At 35.9% G+C, this 22,577-nt stretch overlaps 1 protein-coding gene and 1 non-coding gene across 3 annotated transcripts in view; one reads left to right on the top strand and one right to left on the bottom strand.

Annotated features, from left to right (window-relative positions):
- The window catches only part of Ola1 (Obg like ATPase 1), a 146,833-nt gene extending 124,803 nt beyond the window's left edge, over positions 1 to 22,030 (bottom strand). The window contains exons 1-3 of one of the 2 annotated variants that reach the window (XM_027946149.2): positions 21,913 to 22,030; positions 20,294 to 20,394; positions 2,188 to 2,331 (exon numbers count right to left, since the gene is read on the bottom strand). In XM_027946149.2, the coding sequence (XP_027801950.1) occupies positions 2,188 to 2,331; positions 20,294 to 20,394 (245 nt within the window). In that variant the 5' untranslated portion in view covers positions 21,913 to 22,030. The remainder of the gene's footprint in view (positions 1 to 2,187; positions 2,332 to 20,293; positions 20,395 to 21,912) is intronic. The other variant, XM_071619059.1, reaches the window with a different exon arrangement.
- LOC114101246 (small nucleolar RNA SNORD75) lies at positions 1,599 to 1,653 on the top strand. Its single transcript, XR_003584254.1, has one exon. It is a non-coding gene; the product is annotated as a small nucleolar RNA SNORD75 (small nucleolar RNA).
- Positions 22,031 to 22,577: the final 547 nt, after the last annotated feature.

Genomic DNA, 22,577 nt, shown 5'->3' with positions numbered 1-22,577 from the left:
TCTTTTAATTACTTTACTATAATTAGCAGAATACTAAAACATTTATAAATTTTTCTTCAATAGAAAAAGTCTAAATGATACTTCTAAGTAGAATTTTTCTTTTATTTAAAATAAAAAACAAACACACAAAAGATGAGGGTCTGCTAATAACAGAGAAGTTTGGGGTAGGAAGAAGAAATACTATGAATTATTGGTTCTCTTTTTCTTTTTGCCTAAGCACAAAGAGGCCAAAAAATTATCTTTTTATTTCCCTGAGGACATTTAATCAATGTTTCTATAGTAAAGGAAAATTTTAAGAAATTAATACCATTGCTGCCTAAAATTTCAACAAATTTTAAGTTCAAGAGCTTTATTGTTGTTGTATTCTCCTCAAGTTACTGAAAACTTTTAGCAATGTTATATGACCAGTCTAGTGGGCTAGGGACACAAGGAGGGAGTCAAGAGGGAAATGAAGGCAGCATGATGTCAACTGAAGCTTGTCCAGGGAAGGTACAAGAACAGCCCGCCAGTAGCCAACACCCAAGGTAAGATGGGTGCCCAATCAGAAAGCAGCCTTGTAGGATCAAGAGAATGATCACATGTGAAAGGATTAGACAAAGATATAAATATATTGAGGAAAACAAGAGCTAGGATTCTCATTGTTAGAGATGATAGGGACAAATATGAATAAGAAGAAAGCTAGAAAGAACCCTATAGTGTAGGACTGGATTAGAGGTGAGCTGTGGTCTTTAATACAAATACAGAAATATGTGGGATGGGTATACTGTATATATAAATACATGTAAGCGAATACACATTTATTTACTAGCTCTGTCCACTGAGAAGAAATAGGAAGAGTAGTGGCAATAAGCACAACTACATCCAGACTCTTTGTTTCCAAATAAGATTCTCTGCTAAAGGAATCAGGGCTCTTTGCAGAAATGGTTAACTCCAAGACTAAGGCAGAGAAAATATGAGTGTGGAACATCTTTTCTGTTGTGGTTGTTTGTTAGTTTGTTTGTTTGTTAGTTTTATAGAACTGCAGATTGATCCCAAGGCCTTGCGTATGATGGGTAAGTGCTCTACCATTAAGATTCAACCAATGAAGATGGAAAGTATTTGGGGAATGGCAGGAAATGTGCCTGTACTGAATGCGTAAAGATTCTTTTTCTTGTCATTATTGCCTAAATAATATTAATTATTTACATAGCATTTACATTATATTAGGCATTGTAAGTAATCTAGAGATATCTAAAATATTTGGGAGGGTGTGAATGTACAAATATATGCCAATGAATTCTACTATTGTGTATAATTATAGTACACCAATAACATTTTAAAACTTTTTTTCCCTTTATGCAGTGCTGGGAATCAAACCCAGGGCCTCATCTCACACTGCTTGGCAAATACTGTACTGTTGAGATATATCCTCAACACCACAAATAATTTTTTTTTTTTTTAAAAGAAGTCTTGGGCTGGGGATGTGGCTCAAGTGGTATCGTGCTTGCCTAGCATGCATGAGGCACTGGGTTCAATTCTCAGTACCTCATAAAAAAAATTTAAAAACAAAGATATTGTGTCCACCTAAAACTAAAAAATAAATTAAAAAAAAAAAAAGAAGTCATGACAGTGTAAGAGTAGTGGACAGAAGGGATTTCTAAAATTTTTGAGACTTAAGTTAAAAAATATTTAAAGAAACCTAAATCCATTTTTAAAAAAAAAAGTATATAAGAGAATATGCATAAGTTATATACAAAAAATACACCATTTCAGTAAGAAATTTTGGTATCTGCAGGGGTCCTGGAACAATCCCTCCTCCCATCCCATCCCCATGTTGAGAGACCACTGTACATAGAAGTCACCTAAAAATTCTACTACCCAGAGATACCCAACAATGAGTTTGTGATCTTCATTACATACGTTTTCCTGTACACATAAACATACACTATAATTTTAAGTGACATGAAATCATATAACACAAACTGATTACTTCCACTACTTCATACTGCCAAGGAAATAATAACTGCAATGTTAACAACTGGGTGTTCCTTCTTGCCTCTAGATTACTTTTATAATCACCCAAAACAATACTACATTAAAAATTTTAAAAGAAAAATCATTCTACTTGACTTTGAATATATTACATCTATTTATTTATTCAGTACGTACAGGGCCATGAAATAAATAATGACATAAAGTATTTCTTACCTTGCTGGTTTGTGATACTGGCAAAGAAAGTCAAACCTTTCATCTGGCACAGGTACTCTGCTCTCATTAGGATCGATAGTGCAGAATGGGAAGTTTTCTGCTGAAGCCTGACTATTGGTTAATACATTAAAGAAGGTAGATTTCCTAAAATGAAAAAAAAAAAAAAAAAAAATTTCAAAGGTTAACACCAAGAAAAATTTATCTCGTGCTAATTTCAGAGCTCAAGTAAGATATTGGTTAATACATTAAAGAAGGTAGATTTCCTTGGAAATGGAAAAAAAAAAAAAAAGCAATTTCAAAGATTAACACCAAGAAAAATTTATCTTGTGCTAATTTCAGAGCTCAGGTAAGATCTATGAGGACTATAAAACCAACATGGGGCAGGGATTGGAGGAGGAGGAAAAAAATACAATCTTACTAAAAGAAATTAATGAAATTTACAATGATGCAGCTCATGATTTATAATTAGATTATATTCCTATCTCAGTCTATCTGAAACTTGAAAAGAATGTTCCCAAAGAATCTTTGTTATAAAAGATAAGAGTCTCATGTCATACCACAAAATCTATTTTTTTCATAATGTACCATACCAGCATCATTTCTTCTATATCTAACATAACCTTTTCTGGCATGAAATGTTGAAAGGTATGTATTTAGTTAGGGCATCACTTCCCAAGCATTCTGAATTGAAAGGGAATCTAATTGTCTCATAGGAACTACAAGGCCTGAGCTCATATTCCCTACTAATTGTTAGGACATTAGGATTGCTGGTAAATCTGGAATTGTGAATTGTAAAAGTCAAAATGTAAATGTTTTTCAAGGTATGGCTTATATCAACATATAAGATATATCAAAAACAATTCCACAAATATGAAATCAAATGGCCACTAGTTTTCTCATTATCTGACTCTTATCAAGTAATATATGTGCTCAGATGATGAGAACTCATATTAATACTAGCCACAGTTTTTAAAGTATATAGTCATACATAATAACTGGGTTCATTATGACAAAATCATACATGCATGGAATTTGATTTGCTCCATTTCAGTTCCCAGTGCCCACACGCTTTCCTTCCTCTCCTCTCTGTTCTTCTCCCTCTACTCTACTGATCTTCCTTCCTTTATTTATTTTTGATTGGTGCTTTATACATATACATAAAGGTAGAATTCACTGTGATTTTATTGAATTCATTCCACATTCCCTCTCCTTTCTGGTCACTCTTCCCTGCCTTTCTATATCACCACCTTTTACTCCACTGATCTTCCCTATATCTTTATGATATGATCTCCCTCCCCCTCTTTCCCTTAATTTGTTCTAGCTTCCACATATTTAAAAAAAAAAAAAACTGACCCTTGATTTTCCGAGTCTGGCTTGTTTCACTTAGCATTATGTTCTCCAGTTCCATCCATTGACTGCAAATGCTACAATTTCACTCTTCCTTATGGCTGAGTAAAACTCTGCTGTATATATCTACATACCACATTTTCTTAACCCATTTATCTATTGACAGGTATCTGAGTTGGTTCAATAATTTGGCTATTATGAATTGTGCTGTTATACATAGTGACATGCCTGTATTGCTATACTATGCTGATTTTAATTCTTTTCAATGACTAACCAGGAGTGGAATAGCTGGGTCATATGGTGGTTCCATTCCTAGTTTTTGTTTGTTTGTTTTTGAGAAATCTCAATACTGCCTTCCAGACTGGCTATACTAATATGCAATTTCACCAAAAATTGATGAGTGTACCTTTTTCCCCATATCCTTGCCAGCATTTTTTTTTTTATTCTTGACAATTGCAACGCTGACTGGAGTGAGATAAAATACTAGTATAGTTTTCATTTGCATTTCCCTGGTTGCTAAAGATGTTGAACATTTTTTCATATTGTTTTGCCATTTGTAACACCAGCCAAATTTTTGAAAATATGAATAATGACAGTGCCAAAATTATAGAGTTAAATCCAAAATAAAATGAGATTTTTAAGGGTATGCTGCTTTACTTTATACAACTTTTCAATTCCATCAATAACAGAGACAGTAGAGAATTCACAGTGACTTCTCCTTGCTCTAGATATAGATCACACTATGAATGAGAATCACCGTTATGTAATCTTTTTGTTTTGTTTTGTTTAAACTATAGGAATTGAGGAAGGAATTTAGGATTACTTGGCAATTGTGAGACCGGTACTTGTTAACTGTGGTTAGACATGATTATGTAAAAATGTTTGCATGTGGACTAAATTTGATAAGTATACTCAAAAAGTGTAATTGTTATGTTAGCATGGTGGGATTATAGATGATTACTTTCTTTTCCCAAAAAAAAAAAAAATTTAAGGCAAAATATTCAGATAAGAGCTAATTAGCCTATATTCATCTGGAGAAATTTATACTTACTACAGTTAGCTCATTTGAACTTTTAAACCAAACCATGCCCTTTTTTATTTAATTCTGAGAGCCCTATAAAAGAGTTCTGAACAAAAGGCAACAATCAAGGATTATCTAAGTACTAATAGCAAGAAGTATGTTTTAACTACAAAATATTTAACTATACCTTAACTATACCTGCCATATATCACCTTCAAACTAAACCTTTCAGAGTCAAGTAGAAATGTTACGTGGATAAAACAGCCACATAAATCATTGCTGTTTATTTAGAATACCACCAATCAAATCAGTACCTTTTAAATGCCTGTCAGTAAGGATAAATGCAGACATTATCAGGCCTCTTTGCAGATGTACTGGTGTAGGACTCTATATTTTAAATATGTTCAAGTGATACAGATAAGAAATCAGATTTTGAAGACCTTGGGCTAGATTCAGACTCAGCTAACAACCAACAGAATAACACCAACTACTGTAAAATTCATAGTAGCAACCTTAAGAGCCTAGTAACAATACCCAAACTCCAGGAATGATGATTAAGAGGAATCTCACTGATTTCTACAAGGCTGGCTTTGAATTTCAATCCTAATAAGACAGATGTCACAATACTTAATCTACTCTATATATTTATAAAGGTTTAGTCCATCTATTTCCAAAAATACTGTAAAGCTCAATACAATTTAAAATATTAACACAGAGAAGATATACTTTTTTTAAAAAAAGAAATCAAATTTAGACTATGATCTTTGTTATTTTGTTTTTTGGGGTTTTTTTTTTTTTTTTTTTCTTTCAGTACTGGGGATCATACCTAGAACTTCACACATGCTAGGGAAAATGCTTTATCACTGAATTATCTCCAACCCTCATAAATTTTGAGACAGGGTCTAAGTAGTCCAAGCAGACCTTGAACTTGAGATTCTCTTGCCTCAGCCTCCAAAGTAGTTGTTATTACATGCATATGCCACCACACATACATCTTAAAATATCATGGTTATTAAAAATGATCAGGACTTAGAGAAAAGGATAGTTTCAGGTATGGCAAAAAAACATACATATACAAGACAAGTCTCAAACAACTTTTTCCAGAAGAAATAAGAAAGCTACTGAAGGACACAAAGTCCTATTAAAAAGCATTCTACATCTATAGTCTCAGCTACTCAGGAGGCTAAGACAGGTGGATCACTTGAGCCCAGGAGTTCAAAACCAGCTTATATAACAGAAAAATCCTTGCTCAAAAAAAAAAAAAAAAAAAAAAATCTAGAGTCAATTTGAATAGGCCCACCAACCAAAGACAGATCATTATCAGCATCAATAAGAGTAACTAGGGGCTGGGGATATAGCTCAGTGGTAGAACACTTGCCTAGCATGTGTGAGGTCCTGGGTTCAATCCCAGTACTGCAACCAAAAAAAAAAAAAAGAGTAACAACTACAATGGACTGTAACAAATCAAATAATTTTAAATCTATGAGTTGTCAATAATCTTCAACAAACCAAAAATAAAAAACTATTACTGTCTACCCTTTAAGGATATTAAATGATCACTTTTGAAGACCTGTTGAAATATTTATTGTGCCTTTTCTATATGAAGTGAACTTTCAAAGTAACCAAAGAATTGATGAAGATTTTTTACAGGCATATTCCAGCCAATAAATCATGGGGGAAAAATTAGAATTCTACCATTTTGCAACCCCTAAAAAAAGGAATAGATCTGGATAATAATCACAAATAACATTTAACATTGCAAAATGAGGAGGAAAAATAGTAGTAACTCCTAATAGAAATTAATGTCATCTTTCACCTTAATCTGATGAAGCCTGTAGATGTTACTACCATTTTAGAGGACAGAAGAACATATTAAAGGATACAACCAACAAAATCTAAACTATAGAAAAATCTATTAGATGATCAACCAAATTTCTTCAACGAACCAACTGTGATTAGAGAAGGGGGCTAAAGCTTTTGCTTCTAGGTGAAATACAAAAGCTAACAGTTAATCAGAAATTCCCTCCTAGAACTAAAAAAGTCACATAAAATGCAGAATTCAGAAATTATCTGTTTGAAGAAGCTAAGATTCTGAATATGGGAGGAAGGGATAATAAAAAAACTTGAAGTGATTTGACCTCTATAGCCACTTTTACCCTAAGGACATTTGCTACTGTGGACAAAAGCAAGAGACAAAAATCTAGGCTTTATACCAAAGGAAAGCTGATGCTGCAGGAGAAAAACCAGCAAAATGTAAGGATTAAAATTAAGTGCTGCTGCATTTCTGTATAGACTAGTTATAAAACTGTATATTGCTATTACCATAGTCAAATGCAATCCTAAACAGGCTAAAGGGATTTTTTAAAATTTATGGCTATTTGTAAATATAATATTTTTGATCTACTTAGATAAAAATAAGTATGTTTTATAATAAAGAAAAAAGTTTATCCTTTAAAACATACACAATAAAATACAGCAAAATAAAGTTCCATTACCTTTTCTCTGGGGGGGAGTACCAGGGATAGAACTCAGGAGCACTCAAACACTGAGCCATTTCCCCAGGCTTTTTTTTTTTTTTTTGGAGACAGGGTCTCACTAAGTTGCTTAGCATATTATTTATTTGCTGAGGCTGGCTGTGAACGCATGATCCTCCTGCCTAAGTCTCCTAAACCGCTGAGATTACTGGCATGCGCTACCATGCCTGGCAAGTCCCATTACTTCCTAGGCAGAAAAAATCCTGACATACATTTAAACTAAACTTGGAAAACAAATCTCCATTTTCAAAAGTTGTCTCATTTGAGATGTTTTAAAATTCACAATGCCCATGTAATCTGTACCTTCCAATAGATTGTAAGTATACAAAAGTTAAAAAAAGGAAGAGGGAAAAAGGAAAAACTTGCAAGAATTATTATTATACACTTCAGTAACAACTTCAGACATTTTGATCTATTCAAATCTATTAAAGAAAACCTTTTTTTTTTTTTTTTCGGGGGGAGTACTGGGGATACTTTACTACTGAGTTATATTCCCAGTTCTTTATACTTTATACTAATAGAAATTAATGTCATCTTTCACCTTAATCTGATGAAGCCTGTAGATGTTACTACCATTTTAGAGGACAGAAGAACAAATGATTTCTCACGAAATCATTTAGATCCTCACTAAATTGCTGAGGCTGGCCTCCAATTTATGATCCTTCTACCTCCCAAAGTGCTGAGATTACAGATATGTACCAGAGCATCCAGCTGAAGAAAAGCCTTGTAAAAGCAAAGAACTTGAGTTTGGGCCAAAGCCTAAAGTGTTAAGGCCCAAAGGTTCTTTATGAAATGAGAATCTTACACACACACACACACCACATTTAGATCTCTTGAAGTTATTACTAAGGTTTAAAAGTAGAAAAAAGGGTATATAAAACTGTAGAAATCCTCTCACGCAAGAATGGAGATATACAAATTATTTCAGTAATGATAAAAAACAGTGGCTGTACTTTGCTTCACCTATTCAAGATTTAATCTCTTATTCTGGAAATTATATATTTTAGTATATTAAATAAATCTGACTTATGCAACCTTATCTCTTGAAGAGATACTTATACACCCATGCATACATGTTCCTTGCAGCCTTATTCACAGTAGCCAAAAAGTAGAAGCAAATATCCATTAAAAGATGAATGAATGGATGGAACGATGCCACCAACCCTGTTTCAAAGCATCTCTGAGCCTGCCAGGTAGAAAATATAAGCAAAGTTCACCCTCCTGAGCTGAAAAAAAAATACGGATAAGAAGTTATCATTGAAATTAAATGGGCAGACATGTCCAAGGAATACTTCAGAAAATTGACCCCTTTATGAGTCTTGTGATAAATGAATGTATGGAGATGACAACTGGTGGGCAACAGAATATTGGAATGGAAATATACGAGGAAATAGTATCATGTTAGAAGCTTTGGAACAAGTATAAATAATGGCTGTTCAGTAGAGAAATCCATGTCCCCTCTTCAAAGGACCTGTTTTTCTACGGCATAAAAATTGGGTCATGCACATTTTCATATTAAACTTTAAGTTAAATAAACTTTTTAATAGTAAAAAAAAAAAAAATGGATAAAGAAACTGATATACATACAATGGAACATTATTTGGGCCCCAAAAAGAAAGGAAATCCTGTCACATACTACAGCATAGATAAACTTTGAGGACATTTTGCTAAGTAAAATAAGCTATCCAAAAAATGACAAGAATTGTATGGTATCACTTACATGAGATATATAGCAGTCAAAATAACGAAACAGAAAGTAGAATAGTGGTGCCAGAGGTTAGAAGGATAGAGAACGGAGAGTTGTCTAATGGGTATTGAGTTTTAGATATACAAGATGGTGTATATATGCTACATTTTTTTTTTTATCCATTCATCTACTGAAGGGCATCTACGTTGGCTCCACAGTTTAGCTATTGTGAATGTGCTGCTATAAACATTGATGTGGCTTTGTCTTTGTAATATGCTGATTTTAAGTCCTTTGGGTATAGACCGAGGAGAGGGACAGCTGGGTCAAATGGTGGTTCCATTCCAAGATTTCCAAGGAAGTCCATACTGCTTTCCATATTGGCTGCACCAATTTGCATTCTCACCAGCAATGTATGGGTGTACCTTTTTCCCCACATCCTCGCCAACACTTACTATTCTTTGTCTCCATAATAGCTGCCATTCTGAGTGGAGTGAGATGATATCTTAGAATAGTTTTGATTTGCATTTCTCTAATTGCTAGAAATGATGAACATTTTTCATATATTTGTTGACTGATTGTATATCCTCTTCTGAAAAGTGTCTGTTCAGGTCCCTGACTCATTTATTGATTGGGTTATTTGTTTTTTGGGTTTTGTTTTGTTTTGTTTTTTGGTGCTTAGCTTTTTGAGTTCTTTATATACCCTAGAGATTAGTGTTCTATCTAACGTGTGAGGGGTAAAAATTTGCTCCCAGGATGTAGACTCTCTGTTCACCTCACAGATTGTTTCTTTTGCTGAGAAGAAACTTTTTAGTTTGAATCCATCCCATTTATTGATTCTCAGCATATATACACAATGGAATTTTACTCAGCAATAAAAAAGAATAAAATCAAGCACTTGCAGGTAAATGGGTGGCATTGGAGAAGATAATGCTAAGTGAAGTTAGCCAATCCCAGAAAAACAAATGCCGAATGTTTTCTCTGATTCATAGTGGGGTAGGGAGGGGGAGCATAGAAGGAACAGACAAACTCTAGAGAGGGCAGAGGGGTGGGAGGAAAAGGGAAGCAGCAGGGAGTTAGCGAGGATGGTGGAAAGTAATAGCTATCATTATCCAAAGTGCATGTATGAAGACACAAATTGGTGTCAACATACTTTATATACAACCAGAGATATGAAAAATTGTACTGTATATGTGTAACAAGAATTGTAATGCATTCCACTGTCATTTATTATAAATCAATTAAAAAAAAAAGGATATGTGGGCTAAGATTGTGGCTCAGCGGTAGAGTGCTCGCCTAGCGCAGACGGGACCCAGGTTTGTTCCTCAGCACCACATAAAAATAAAGGCATTGTGTTGTGTCCATCTACATCTAAAAAATAAATATTAAAAAAATGCAAGATGGAAAAGTTCTAGAGATCTACACAACAAAGAAGAATGGCTACCAGGTAAGTTCAATTCTCAGCACCACATAAAAATAAAAAAAAAATAATAATAAAAATAAAGGTATTCTGTCCATCTAAACTACAAAAAAAAATTTTTTTTATTGTTTTTAAAGAATGGTTACAGGGTAATTTTGTGTATTTCTTACCATAATTTCTAACCCAAAAATCCAGTTTGTCTCATGAAAAACCATGAAACAAACTCAAACTGAGAGATATTACACAAAATACCTGACCAGTACTCTTCAAAAGTAAATGAAAAATTTCATATCCCTTAAAAGGTCATAAACATAAGAAACACTGGAAGGGACTTAGACATGTACAGGGCTAGGGCTGTAGTTCAGTGGCAGAGCGCTTGCCTTGCATGTGTGAGGCACTGGGTTCAATCCTCAGCACCACATAAAAATAAACAAATAAAAGAGATATGTGGATTTGCAGTGCACATGACACAAGCCTGAAATCCCAGCAGTTTCAGAAGGCTAAGGCACGAGTTCAAACCCAGCCTCAACAAAAGTGAGGTGCTAAGCAACTCAGCGAAACCCTGTCTCTAAAATACAAAAGTGACCCTGAGTTCAATCCCAGTACCCTCAATCCAAAAAAAAAGACATGTGGACTAAATAAAACTAGTAATCTATACTGGAAAATGAAAAAAAAAAAAAAAAAAATAGTGAAATCCAAATGAAGTTTACTTACTAGTTGCTAGCACAAAAATAAATAAATTAATGAGCTACAAATTTATGTGAAATTATGTGGTAAATATACCAAAACACTAGAATTCTGAAAAAGAAACAATGAAAATTAAAAGACTTAAGCCACTTAATCTATAAAATATTTCTAAGGCATACAATTACTAATGAGTAACAGGAAAGAATGAATAGGAGAACAGATCTCTTACACCAAAGATCATTCAGAAAAAATTAAAAGGAGAAAGCAAATAATTCTCAAATCACAAAAAAAAATCACATGAAAGAGAAGACGGGCATTTTGGACTGCTGACAAATATACAATAGATTTAAGTTAATTATAAAGAATTAGGGAGTTTTGCTTCCCCTTTTCCTATGAGAACTGCCCTCCTGCTACAACAGCTGGAAAACCAGACAATATATATGAAACTACAGTTTCTAGACAGAGGAAATATAGCACAAAACTACATTCCCTGAGAAAAGACTAACAAATGAATTAAGCAAAATTGGGGAAACCAACAGAATCTCACAGTCATGCCAAGTTAAAGAGACTAGGAGAAGAGGAACCTAAAGTTGTAGAATTTACAATAGTAGAATTTTCTGAAAAGGCAGAAGTTGCACAGAGAGATTTTTGAAGAGGGTCCTCTCAAAATTATGACTGATGGGGCTGGGGTTGTGGCTCAAGTTGTAGTGCACTCGTCTAGCATGCGTGAGGCACTGGGTTCGATCCTCAGCATCACATAAAAATAAAATAAAGGTAATGTGTCCACCTAAAACTAAAACAAATAAATAAATGTTTTAAAAAATTATGACTGATTATCAATTTGTACATAATTAAGTTCCATCTCCACCAAAGCCAGGGAAAGAGCAACCCAAAAGCAGTATGTTGAACAACTCTCAGTAGTTTACTTTCCTACTAGCCAGAGTAGAGAGATCTCCTAACATAAAGGAATTTAGATGGAGTCCTTAAGAGGGTAAAATCTTAGTACCAAGGCTATAGTAATGCCAGGACCAAATATATATAATGAACTCATCATAAGAAAACATACTAAGAAGACTCAGAACAATCAAAATTATATACAAATAACTAAATGCCAGGCCAACAATCTTCAAAGGAGTATAACAAAATTTAGCACAAAATTTACAGTGTCTAGAATCTAATAAAAATGACAAAGCATGCAGAAAAATAGGTACCAAAATCAGGATGAAAGTCAACAAATACAAATAAACCCAGTAATGCAAAAGGTTGGAATTATAAGACAAATGTTATAAATCTATAATTTTTCTGAAGGATATAAAGTGAAATATGAAGACAACAACAAAATGAAAGTCACGAAAGGGAATATTATATGAAAAATATAATATCTGAAATAAAATTGAAATGAAAAACGCACTGAATATAAATAATAGCAGATTGGCGACTGCAGAAGAAAAGCTCCTGAAGACAGGGCAATAGAAATTGTCAAAATGAAGCATCCAGGGGCTGGGGATATAGTTCAGTTGGTAGAGTGCTTGCCTCAAATGCACAAGGCCCTGGGTTCAATCCCCAGCACCTCAAAAAAAAAAAAAAAAGAAGTATACAAACAGAAACGAAATAATCAGAGCTTCAGTGGGATACTATTAGGGAACTAATATACATGTAATAAGAGTCTCAGGAACAGAGCAAAGTGGTATAGATTAAAAAGAAGTATTTGAAGAAATACTAGCCCAATATTTTACAAATTTAATGAAAACCATAAACCTAAAATCTCAACAAACCCCAAGGAAAACAAGCATAAGGAAAAAAACACCAATGTTCATGGAAATCAAATTGTTGAAAACCAGTATTACAGAGAAAATTTTAAAGAAAACCTGAGAGAACAAGAAACATATAGACGAACCAAGATTATAACAGAGTTCTCCTTAAAAAACTAAGAAAATGGAAGATAACTTCAAAGTGTTAAAAGAAAAATTTAACCTAGAATTCTACAGTGAAAATATCTTTCAAAAAATGAAGACATAATAAACATGTGAAATGATGCTCAATATAATTAGCCATTAAAGAAACCGCAATGAGAAACCACTTAACACCTTGGCTATAATCAAAAAGACAATAACAAGTTTGGGTGAGGATGTGAAGAAATTGGAACCCAAATATACTTCTATTGGGAATATAAAATGGTATATAGTTACTTTGGAAAACAGTTTGGTAGTTCCTCAAATAGTTAAACATAGAGCCACAAAATGATCTAGAAATACCACTTTTATAAGTATATACCTATAAGAAATAAAAACATATGTCTACACAAATATTTGTGTCTTCTAAGGCAGGAGCAGAGAAAGTACAAAGTGCAAGCCTGAAACACACTGAGATGCCAGGAAGTTGAAAATACACAAAAAATAAAGAATATGTCAAAAAGAATATGAGAGAAAAAAAAAAAAAAAGAATATGAGAGAACATGAAAGGTTCTAAAGGTCAAATCTAAGCAATGTGCACAAATAAATAACAAATAAATAAATAGTAAGAGGTTATTACCAACATCATAATAATAAATAAGAATCTATACTGGTAAATTATAATCAAATACATGAATAAGTAAGGGAAGGCTTCTTTACAACAGAATTCTATACAATAGAATTTCCATTGCTCCTTCTATAAAATTGTTCCTTCTATAAATATAGAACAATGGAAATGTAAAAATCACCATTTTTTTACTTATTTATTTATTTTTTATTTATATATGACAGTGGAATGCATCACAATTCTTATTACACATAGAGCACAAAAATCACCATATGGTAAACAATACAATTATAACTGTTTCAAGGAAAAGTTTTAATACATAACAAAATTAGGGGGCAAAAATATGAGAAATAAGATGTACACATATCAAAGAATTACCCACAAGATGTTTATTAATTGCAATGGGAAAAATAAGAACTCTAATTTAATGAAAAAAAAATCCATCAGACACCTCCTTAGACAAGTGATCAAAGTTACCATTAACAGTAACTAGACAAATCAGTGCTTGATATTACACTTCTCTCTCTCTCTCTCTCTCTCTGAGGGTACTGAGGTTTTAACCCAGGAACACTTAACCACTGAGCCATATCCCCAGCCCTTTTTATTTTGAAACAGGGTCCCACTAGTTGTTTAGGGCCTTGTTAAATTGCTGAGGCTACCCTCAAACTTGCAATCCTCCTGCCTCCACCTCCTGAGTCCCTGGGATTACATGCATATGCTAACACACCTGGCCCTGGTACACTTCTATGCCCAAAAATATAGATCTTAAACTGAATCATGAGGGAATATCAGACAAACCCAATAACTACACAATAACTGGCCAATATTCTTCAAAACTCTCAAAAATATGAAAGTCAAAGACTGAGAAACTGTTCTAAATTAAAGGAAACTAAGAAGGCAAAAACAATTCAATGCAACATATAATCCTGAGTTGGCTCCTGAACCACCCCCCCAAAAAAAGAAACAAACAATAAATCAATATTTATTTCCTGATTTTGACCACTGTATCATAGTTATAAAAAATATCAGTTAACATTAAGGGACTTAATTTAAGTGTCAATTTTTTCTTTTTTTCTATCAGGAATTGAACCCAGATGTATTTTACCCACTGAGCTACATCCCCACTTTTTAAAAAATTGTATTTAGAAACACAGCCTCACTAAGTTGCTGAAGCTAGCTTTGAACTTTCAATCCTCCTGACTAGGCCTCCCCAGCCACAGGGATTACAGGTATGTTTAAGTATGAATTTTTTTAAACATGAATTTATTTAATTTTTTATTCCTGTAGCTATTTAATGGCTTTTGATTCAACTTTTTTAAACATAGTTGTCAATAGACCTTTATTTATATGTTGGTTCTGAGACTCAAAACCAGTGCCTCACACATGCTAGGCAAGTACTCTTAACACTGGGCCACAACCCGAGCCCTTGATTCAATTTTTAAGTTAATTTTTACTGGTACATTATAGCCATACCTAACAGTGGGATTCATTTTGATATATCTGTACATGCACATAACAATGTGATCAATTTCATTTTCTATAACCTTCCCTTTTCCTGCTCTCCATCCTCCCCTAGTCTTCTTCCACTACTCTAAAGGTCTCCCCTCTATTTTCATAAAGATTCCCCCAGACACACTTTCCCTCCACTTTTTTCTGTCTAGCTTCCATATGTGAGAAAACATACAGACCTTGACTTCGCTATGTCACTTAACATGATGATCTCAAATTCCACCCATTTTCCTGAAAATTACATAATTCTCCTCTTCTTTATGGCTGAAAAAAAAAAACTCCATGGTGTATATTTATCACACTGTCTGTCTACTTATCTGCTGATTAGACACTTATACTGGTTCCACAACTTGACTACATAGTGTGAATTGTGCTGCTATAAACATGGGTATGCATGTATCACTATAGTATGCTGACTTCAATTCTTTTGCATAAATACAGAAGAAAGGTATGTGGGGTCATACAATGTTCCATTCCTCATCTTTTGAGGAACTTGCACACCAATTTCCATAGTGGTATACTAATTTACAATCCCACAAAGAGTGTATAAGTGTTCCTCTCCCTCCACATCCTCACCAGCATTTATTATTATTTGTAGTTTTAATAACTGCCATTCTGACTGGTGTGAGATGAAATCTTGGATTTTTACAGATGCTGAACATTTTTTTTTTTTACATATTTATTGGCCATTTATATTTCTTCTTTTGAGAAATGACTATTTAACTGATTTGTCCATTTATTGAATTATTTGGTTTTTTTGGTGGGAGGTTTTTTGAGTTCTTTATATACTCTGGATATTAATCCTCTACCAGAAAAGTAGATTTTCCCCCCCTTCTGTAGGTTCTCTTGTCATGTTCTTCTATGTTTTGTTGTTATGCAAAAGCTTTTTAATGTGATGTCATCCCATTTATTTGTTGGTATTATTTCCCAAACTTAAGAAGTCCTATTAAGAAATTTTTTGCCTGGACTTATGGTTGGAGTGTTGATCCTGTTTTCTTCTAGTAATTGCAAAGCTTCTGGTCTAATGCCTACGTCTTTGATTTATTTTGAGTTGATTTTTTTTGTGTGCAGGGTGAGAGACAGGAACTAGTTTTGTTCTTCTACATATGGACATTCAGTTTTCCCTGCACCATTTGTTAAAAGGTTATTTCTCCAACATACATTTTTGGTGCCTTTGTCAAGGATCTGTCTGATTTTGTCTTTGTGTCTTCTATTCCATTTCTTTGGTCTGTGTGTGTATTTTTATGCCAGCACCATGCATTTCTATTACAACAGCTCTGGAATAAGTTAAAATTTGGTATTGTGATGCCTCCAACATTACTTTTTGTACTTAGAATTGCTTTGGCTATTCTGGGTCTTTTATTCTTCTGTATGAATTTTAGGGCTGTTTTTTTCTAGTTCTGTGAATAATGTCATTGGTGTTTTGATGCAGACTGCACTGAATCCATGTATCACTTTTGGTAATATAGCCATTTTAACAATACTAATGTAACACTCTCACAAGCATCAACTAAACAAGATCATTACTCCCTTTGGGCAATTCCTGGGTGTTTGAATAGAGTATCCTAGCTGTCCCCAATATCCATTCTCCCCTTTTTTTTGGGCAATAAAATTTTTAACTGAACAGACACCTGTCAAAGACTACATTTACTTACAACTAAATTCTTGTGTCTAAATTCTGGACAAAAGGATATTAGCAGAAGTATGCTGTGGCAATTTACAGGGGGAAAAAAAGAGACTGTTGGCCAAATCATTTCAAAACCTTGGGGCCATAAGGATAAGGCCACATCCTAGGGATTGCTGAGCTATGAGCTGAAAGAAGCTTGGGTTCCTGAAGACTTCATAAAGCAGATCTACTACATCAATCTATGACAGCAAAACACACAAACAGAAACTTCTGTCTATGCCAAGGTTATCTGGGGTTTTCTGACACTCTAAACTGAATGTAATATTATCTAATACAGTGGTAGCAAAAAGAGTCATCCCTGACAGAAGTCTAAAATGTCAAAAAGTAGTTTCCTCCAAGAGCTTCTAAGTCTCACACCCACAAACATACATTGGTTTGAGAGAAACTAATCTGCAAAGCATAGCTTCGGTAAGAAAAACAGGGCAGAACTAGAAACTAAATCTCCATAGCTCTACTTTGGTATTCTTTTGTAATTCATTAAAAAGTGAACATTGAAATATGTCTCCTAGGGCTGGGGCTGTAGCTCATTGGTAGAGTGCCCGCCTCACATGTGTGAGGCACTAGGTTTAATCCTCAGCACCACATAAAAATAAATAAATAAATATGTTGTGTCCAACTACAACTAAAAAAATATTTTAAAAAAAGAAAGAAAGAAATATGTCTCCTAGCTGGACAAGGTGACACATGCCTGTAATCCCAGCAATTTGGGAGGCTTAAGCAGGAGGCTCTCAAGTTTGAGGCCAGCCTCAGTAACTTATCAAGACTCTCAGCAACATAGTGACACCCTGTCTCAAAATTTAAAAATAAAAAAAAGGACTAGGGATGCAGCTCAGTATAAAGCACCAATGGGTTTAATCCCCATTACCAAAACAACAACAAAAAAGTCTCCTTATCATTAATTCATTAATCTCTCTCTCTCTCTCTCTCTCTCTCTCTCTCTCTCTCTCTCTCTTACACACGAGTGTAAGCCATCAAAGGGGGAAAAACTACCCCATTCACAAATAATTACTGAAAGTCTGCTATGCTACTGACACCCTTCTAAGCACAAAAAATATACCAATAAACAGCAACAACACAATCCCTGCCTTAGTGGAATTTAAATTCAAATGGGGAAGGGGTTGTCAAACCACTTATTAAATTAGACAGTACATATAAAGCACTCAGAACAGAAATTGGCCTATACTAAGAGTTCATTAAATATCTAATATGACCTTTAAGTTTCTATGTAGTTAGTCTTACACATATTAAAAAGCAAGCCTTCTTACCCACCAAGATCTTTAAATATCAAGAGATTCTTTAGATGTTTTCTATATTGAATTGTCCTTATTTTTGATAAGCAGATCATCTTTTAGAGAACTACCCTTCTCCAATAACCTACTTCTTGTGAACCTATCCAGAGATAGACATGTCCAATCAGATTTCCTTGCCCAGGAATTTGAATCACAGGAGAAGTAGCAGGAGATGAGAAGCACAAGAAGTTCAGGAATCCAAATAGCTGAGGTCCACATGGACCCATCTCTGACTGTACCACCATGGTTCCTGTCCCTCCTAAACCTGGCTATTCAGCTTCTCCTTCTAGTCTATTCCTTCAGTAAGTCTCTTTTTCTTGCTTAAAATAACCAGGATTTGTGTTTATTACAAAGAACCCTATCTGATACAGTTGTATAAAGAAAAATCGTTCTACAAAAAGTTTTACAACCAAACACAACTGCCAAAAACTCATTCAACTGTACCTTTAAAATAAGTGAATTTGCATGCATGGGCCCTGGTTTCAATCTTCAACACCCCACCTTCCCCCCAAAATAAAAAGAGTAAAGTTTACTGTTTCTAAAATATACCTCAATAAAACTAGAGAGGAAGGAATATTTAATTTAAAAACATAAACAGCACATTTATGCTAAACAATAAAATATTTTAGGTTATTTTCACAAACATTGATTTTATTATAATCCACATTTTAAAAGTTTACATACAAAACACTAAAGATGGCCAATTTTTTTTTTTTGTTAAGATCTTTTTTTTTTTTTTTTTTTTTTTAATATTTATTTATTTATTTTAGGTTTTTTCGGCAGACACAACATCTTTATTTGTACGTGGTGCTGAGGATCGAACCTGGGCCGCACGCATGCCAGGCGGGCGTGCTACCGCTTGAGCCACATCCCCAGCCCAAAGATGGCCAATTTTAAAGCAGACCCACTTAAGCCAGGCATGACTGTAATCCCATCTATTTGGGAGGCTGAGGCCAGAGAATTACAAATTTCAGACCAGCCTTGGATACTCAGCAAGACTCTGTGTTAAAATAAAATTAAAAGGGTTGAGGATGTAGCACAGTTTAGCCTACATGTGTGAGGCCCTGAGTTCAAACACCAGCACCCCCAAAAATAAAAATATATAAGTAAATAAAGTAGTCCCATTTAAAGTCAAGTTGCATTGACTACAGTGATTCTAAAATAAGAGAAATATATCAATATCTAAAAACTATGTCTTCCTTACTAGTGCAATAAAGCTCACAACAAACATAATGATCATATCCTGCTTTCACATTTATTGATAACACCCTACATACTTTGCTTAATTATTTGCTTTGCTTGTATTTCCACTCTATTTAGCCTTACTTTGCAAGCAGACTATATCACAGCAGGAAATCCCTTCAAAAATGCAAACCTCTCCAGCTCTAGGAAAGACTGAAATTAGGACAACGACACACTTGTTTGCATTTTACATTTCAAGAATTTAAGAACTACCCAACTTAAATACCATGCTTCATTCAATGAGCAATCTCTATGACAGGGCCTCCAAGGAACACATGAAGAACATAATTGTTCCACTTGCCATCAAGGCTCAAAGCACATTCTGAAATGCCTTCAGTCACCATCATAAATCCATACTGAGTCTATTATCCATTAGTACACTTTAATCACTTTGGAGACCGTTTATATTTTAAGTTTATATTTAGTAAAAGGTATATTACAGAAGTATTAAAAATGAAAAAAAAAGCAGAATTGAACATTTAAGTTACAGGTATACAGATTTGTATGAGAACCCCACATATTTCCTATCACTGTCTATTTGCAAATACATTATTCACTTTAATTTTTAAAACATTATAAAACTCAACCTTTTCCTCTCACACCTTTCAGATTTAGGCACTTTATTACAGAACTCTTTTACCTAGCAACTTCTACTATTTTAGACAAAGCTGTCACCTCCTCCAGTAAAAATCCACCCATCTGACCCCTGATCTCCAAAGAAACTCATCAAATGTATAACGGGGCTTATAAGACTTTTTCCTAAAGTATCCTACTGTATGGTCTGTTGTAGCTAGCCTGGTAGATACCCCACATGTAGCCAATCAACATTGAAATCCATTTTAAACTACTCTAATTCCAATTAAATATAATATCCTTTCCCCCAACAGTGTTTCAGGCAAATATAGCTGCCTGTTTCACTGATATTTTAGCTATTATTGTTTGTTCCTCTGAGTTTAGCAAAACAATATAAGTAACTCAAGAGTCAATACAGTATCTGTGCAGAAAACCAAAATAAAATACATCTAACTAAAGCCTAGTTTTGCAACATTAATATTATTGCCCATTTTCTTCAAATTCAATTTTAATTACCTCATGAATTTTCATTTCTCAAAAGAACCCAAAATATTTACAAAATGGAAATAAGAAAAGCCCTAATATTCACCTACCCAACATTTGGCAATCCAACAATACCAATTTTCAGTGAGGTTCCAAATCTTCCAATGATTGGAGGTGGTTTAATTCCATCACCTCCCTTTTTGGGGGGCATCTGAAATATCAAAATAAATATGTACAAAACGTTTTACTACCTTATGGACAAAAACACTTTTCATCATATAAAATTATATTACTGGATAAAAAAGAGCAAAACATTTAAACACAGAGCTAAATCGACTTAATATTTTAACTTAAAAAAAAAAAAAAGTTCTTTAAATAGATCTGATTCTGATGGTTGTCACAGAAGTCACTCTTGAGAAGTTCTGGAAAGATTGATCTTAAAACTTTGTGGCACCAGGAACCAAAGATAAAATTTAGTTCCAACCTTCCACCCAGACTACTCACACTTTTCTCAACCTGACATGATTATATGACTGAAAATACTTGGAAACAAGTGATGGTACACACCTATAATCCCACCTATATGGAGGGCTGAAGCAGAGGGATGGCAAGTTTCGGGCCAGCAACTTAGCAAGACAGTCTCAAAATAAAACCTTAAAAAAAGAGCTAAGGAAGTAATTCAGTGGTAGAGCACTTGTCTAGCTTGCACGGGCCTTGAATTCAATCCCTAGTACCACAAAAAGAACAAATCCATTCTAGAACCACTAGCAACCAAGTCATCTCTCACCAAACCATTTTCTATTATCTGGAATATGTTCCTCCCCACGTCCCCACAACTCCAATTTTCACACAGATGAACACATACTGTATTAGGGTCCTTCCAACCAAGCCCCGACCTTTGGTACAACACATCAACCCCTATAAGCAAACTTCAAAATCTATACTCTGGTTACTTCTAATCCTAAATTGATCCACTCAAACCCATTCACCATCTCCCGTGCTGGGAAATATACCCAGGGCCTCGCACACACTAGGCAACCACTCTACCACTGAGCTACGCCCACCCTAACTCGAATTCACTCAACCTTTTTATTTACAAGTCAAAACTTCCGCTGTCCCTTGAGATCCCTGGCTCAAAGTTCCACTGTGCAGAATTAATTCCACTTTACTTCTGCCAACTGAACTCACGAGGACGACTAATGTCTTAGAGGCTGGGACATAAATCTGCCCCTATCTTCTGGATGAGTACTCCAAGGACTACTCAGGGACCGTGCTCCTGAAGTGATATTCCAACCTCTGATCCCAGACTCTGAGAGCCAAGAATCTCCCTTCTCAGGGTCTTGACACCTGTTCTAGGCCAACCTTCAGGCCTCCAAAGAACAGCTGCATGCAAAGAGCCTGTCCAGTCCTCTGGCCTACAGATGAGTGGTCCGCCACCTCCCAAAGCGGGCCCCCGCCCAACAACATCTTTTCTCTCTGGACTGGGCCACTGCCAGTCCGAGTCCTGGAAGAAGGCTTTCGCCAGGGCGTGCGGGGAAAAGGAGTGGGCCATTCTCCCGACGCGCGGCCTAGTCCGAGAGTGCCTCATTCATCCACACACCCCACGCCGCCAGCTGCCCTCGCCCCATCCTAGCCGCCTGGCCGGGGCCTGGCGCCAGCCTCAAGAGACTGGGCCTGGACGCCCAAGATCGGGCGGAGCGCACGGCCGCGGGGTCCCTGAGGGCCTCACCGTGCTCGGGGAGGACGGTGACACCGGGTCCCAGGCAGCGGGAGACTGGTCCTGCCGGCAGCTGGAGGCGGGGAGGAAGGCGGAGAGAGCGCAGGCCCGGCCCCTCCGCCGAGCGGCACGCACGACGGCGGCGGCGGCGGCGGCGGAACTGGCGGGCCCGGCCCCGGGCGGCACCTGCGCGCAGGCCCTGAGCCCCGCCCGCCGCGGGCCCCGCCCATTGGCCCGCCGGGCCGTGGGAGGCGGGAACAAGGTGGGAGGAGCGGTCTGGCGCCGAGAGAGTGGGAGGCGTCCGGACGCACGCGGAGACCTGGTCTTCCGCTCTCTCAGCACGTGGGCTCCGGGCCCACAGGCCGACTCCAGTGGGCCAGCTCGCCCGCTTGCAGCCCGGCACTTGGCCCGCTGGTTCCTGAGAGCACCCTCAGCTCTGACAGTACGCCCCGAGATCAGGGTCGCCCGAGGTCGAGCGAGCCACGGCGCCAGGTTTCGCATCGCTTGGCCGCCAGCCTAGCTCCTCGGGAACCACAACCCTTGTCGCGCCTTCCCTTTCCTATAATTTGTTTCCTGACGGTGAGACTCCGTTAAACTTTCTTAAAGGGAAAAAGGTGTAAAGGAAGCTTATGCGCCAAGGATTCCTTCCCCACCTTAGAGTTCTGGCGTCTCACACA

Source organism: Marmota flaviventris, chromosome 11 (genome assembly GCF_047511675.1).
Source record: "Marmota flaviventris isolate mMarFla1 chromosome 11, mMarFla1.hap1, whole genome shotgun sequence".
Taxonomy (NCBI): Eukaryota; Metazoa; Chordata; class Mammalia; order Rodentia; family Sciuridae; genus Marmota; species Marmota flaviventris.
Note: the sequence above shows the minus strand (reverse complement) of the source record. Positions and strands in the feature narration are given on the sequence as shown.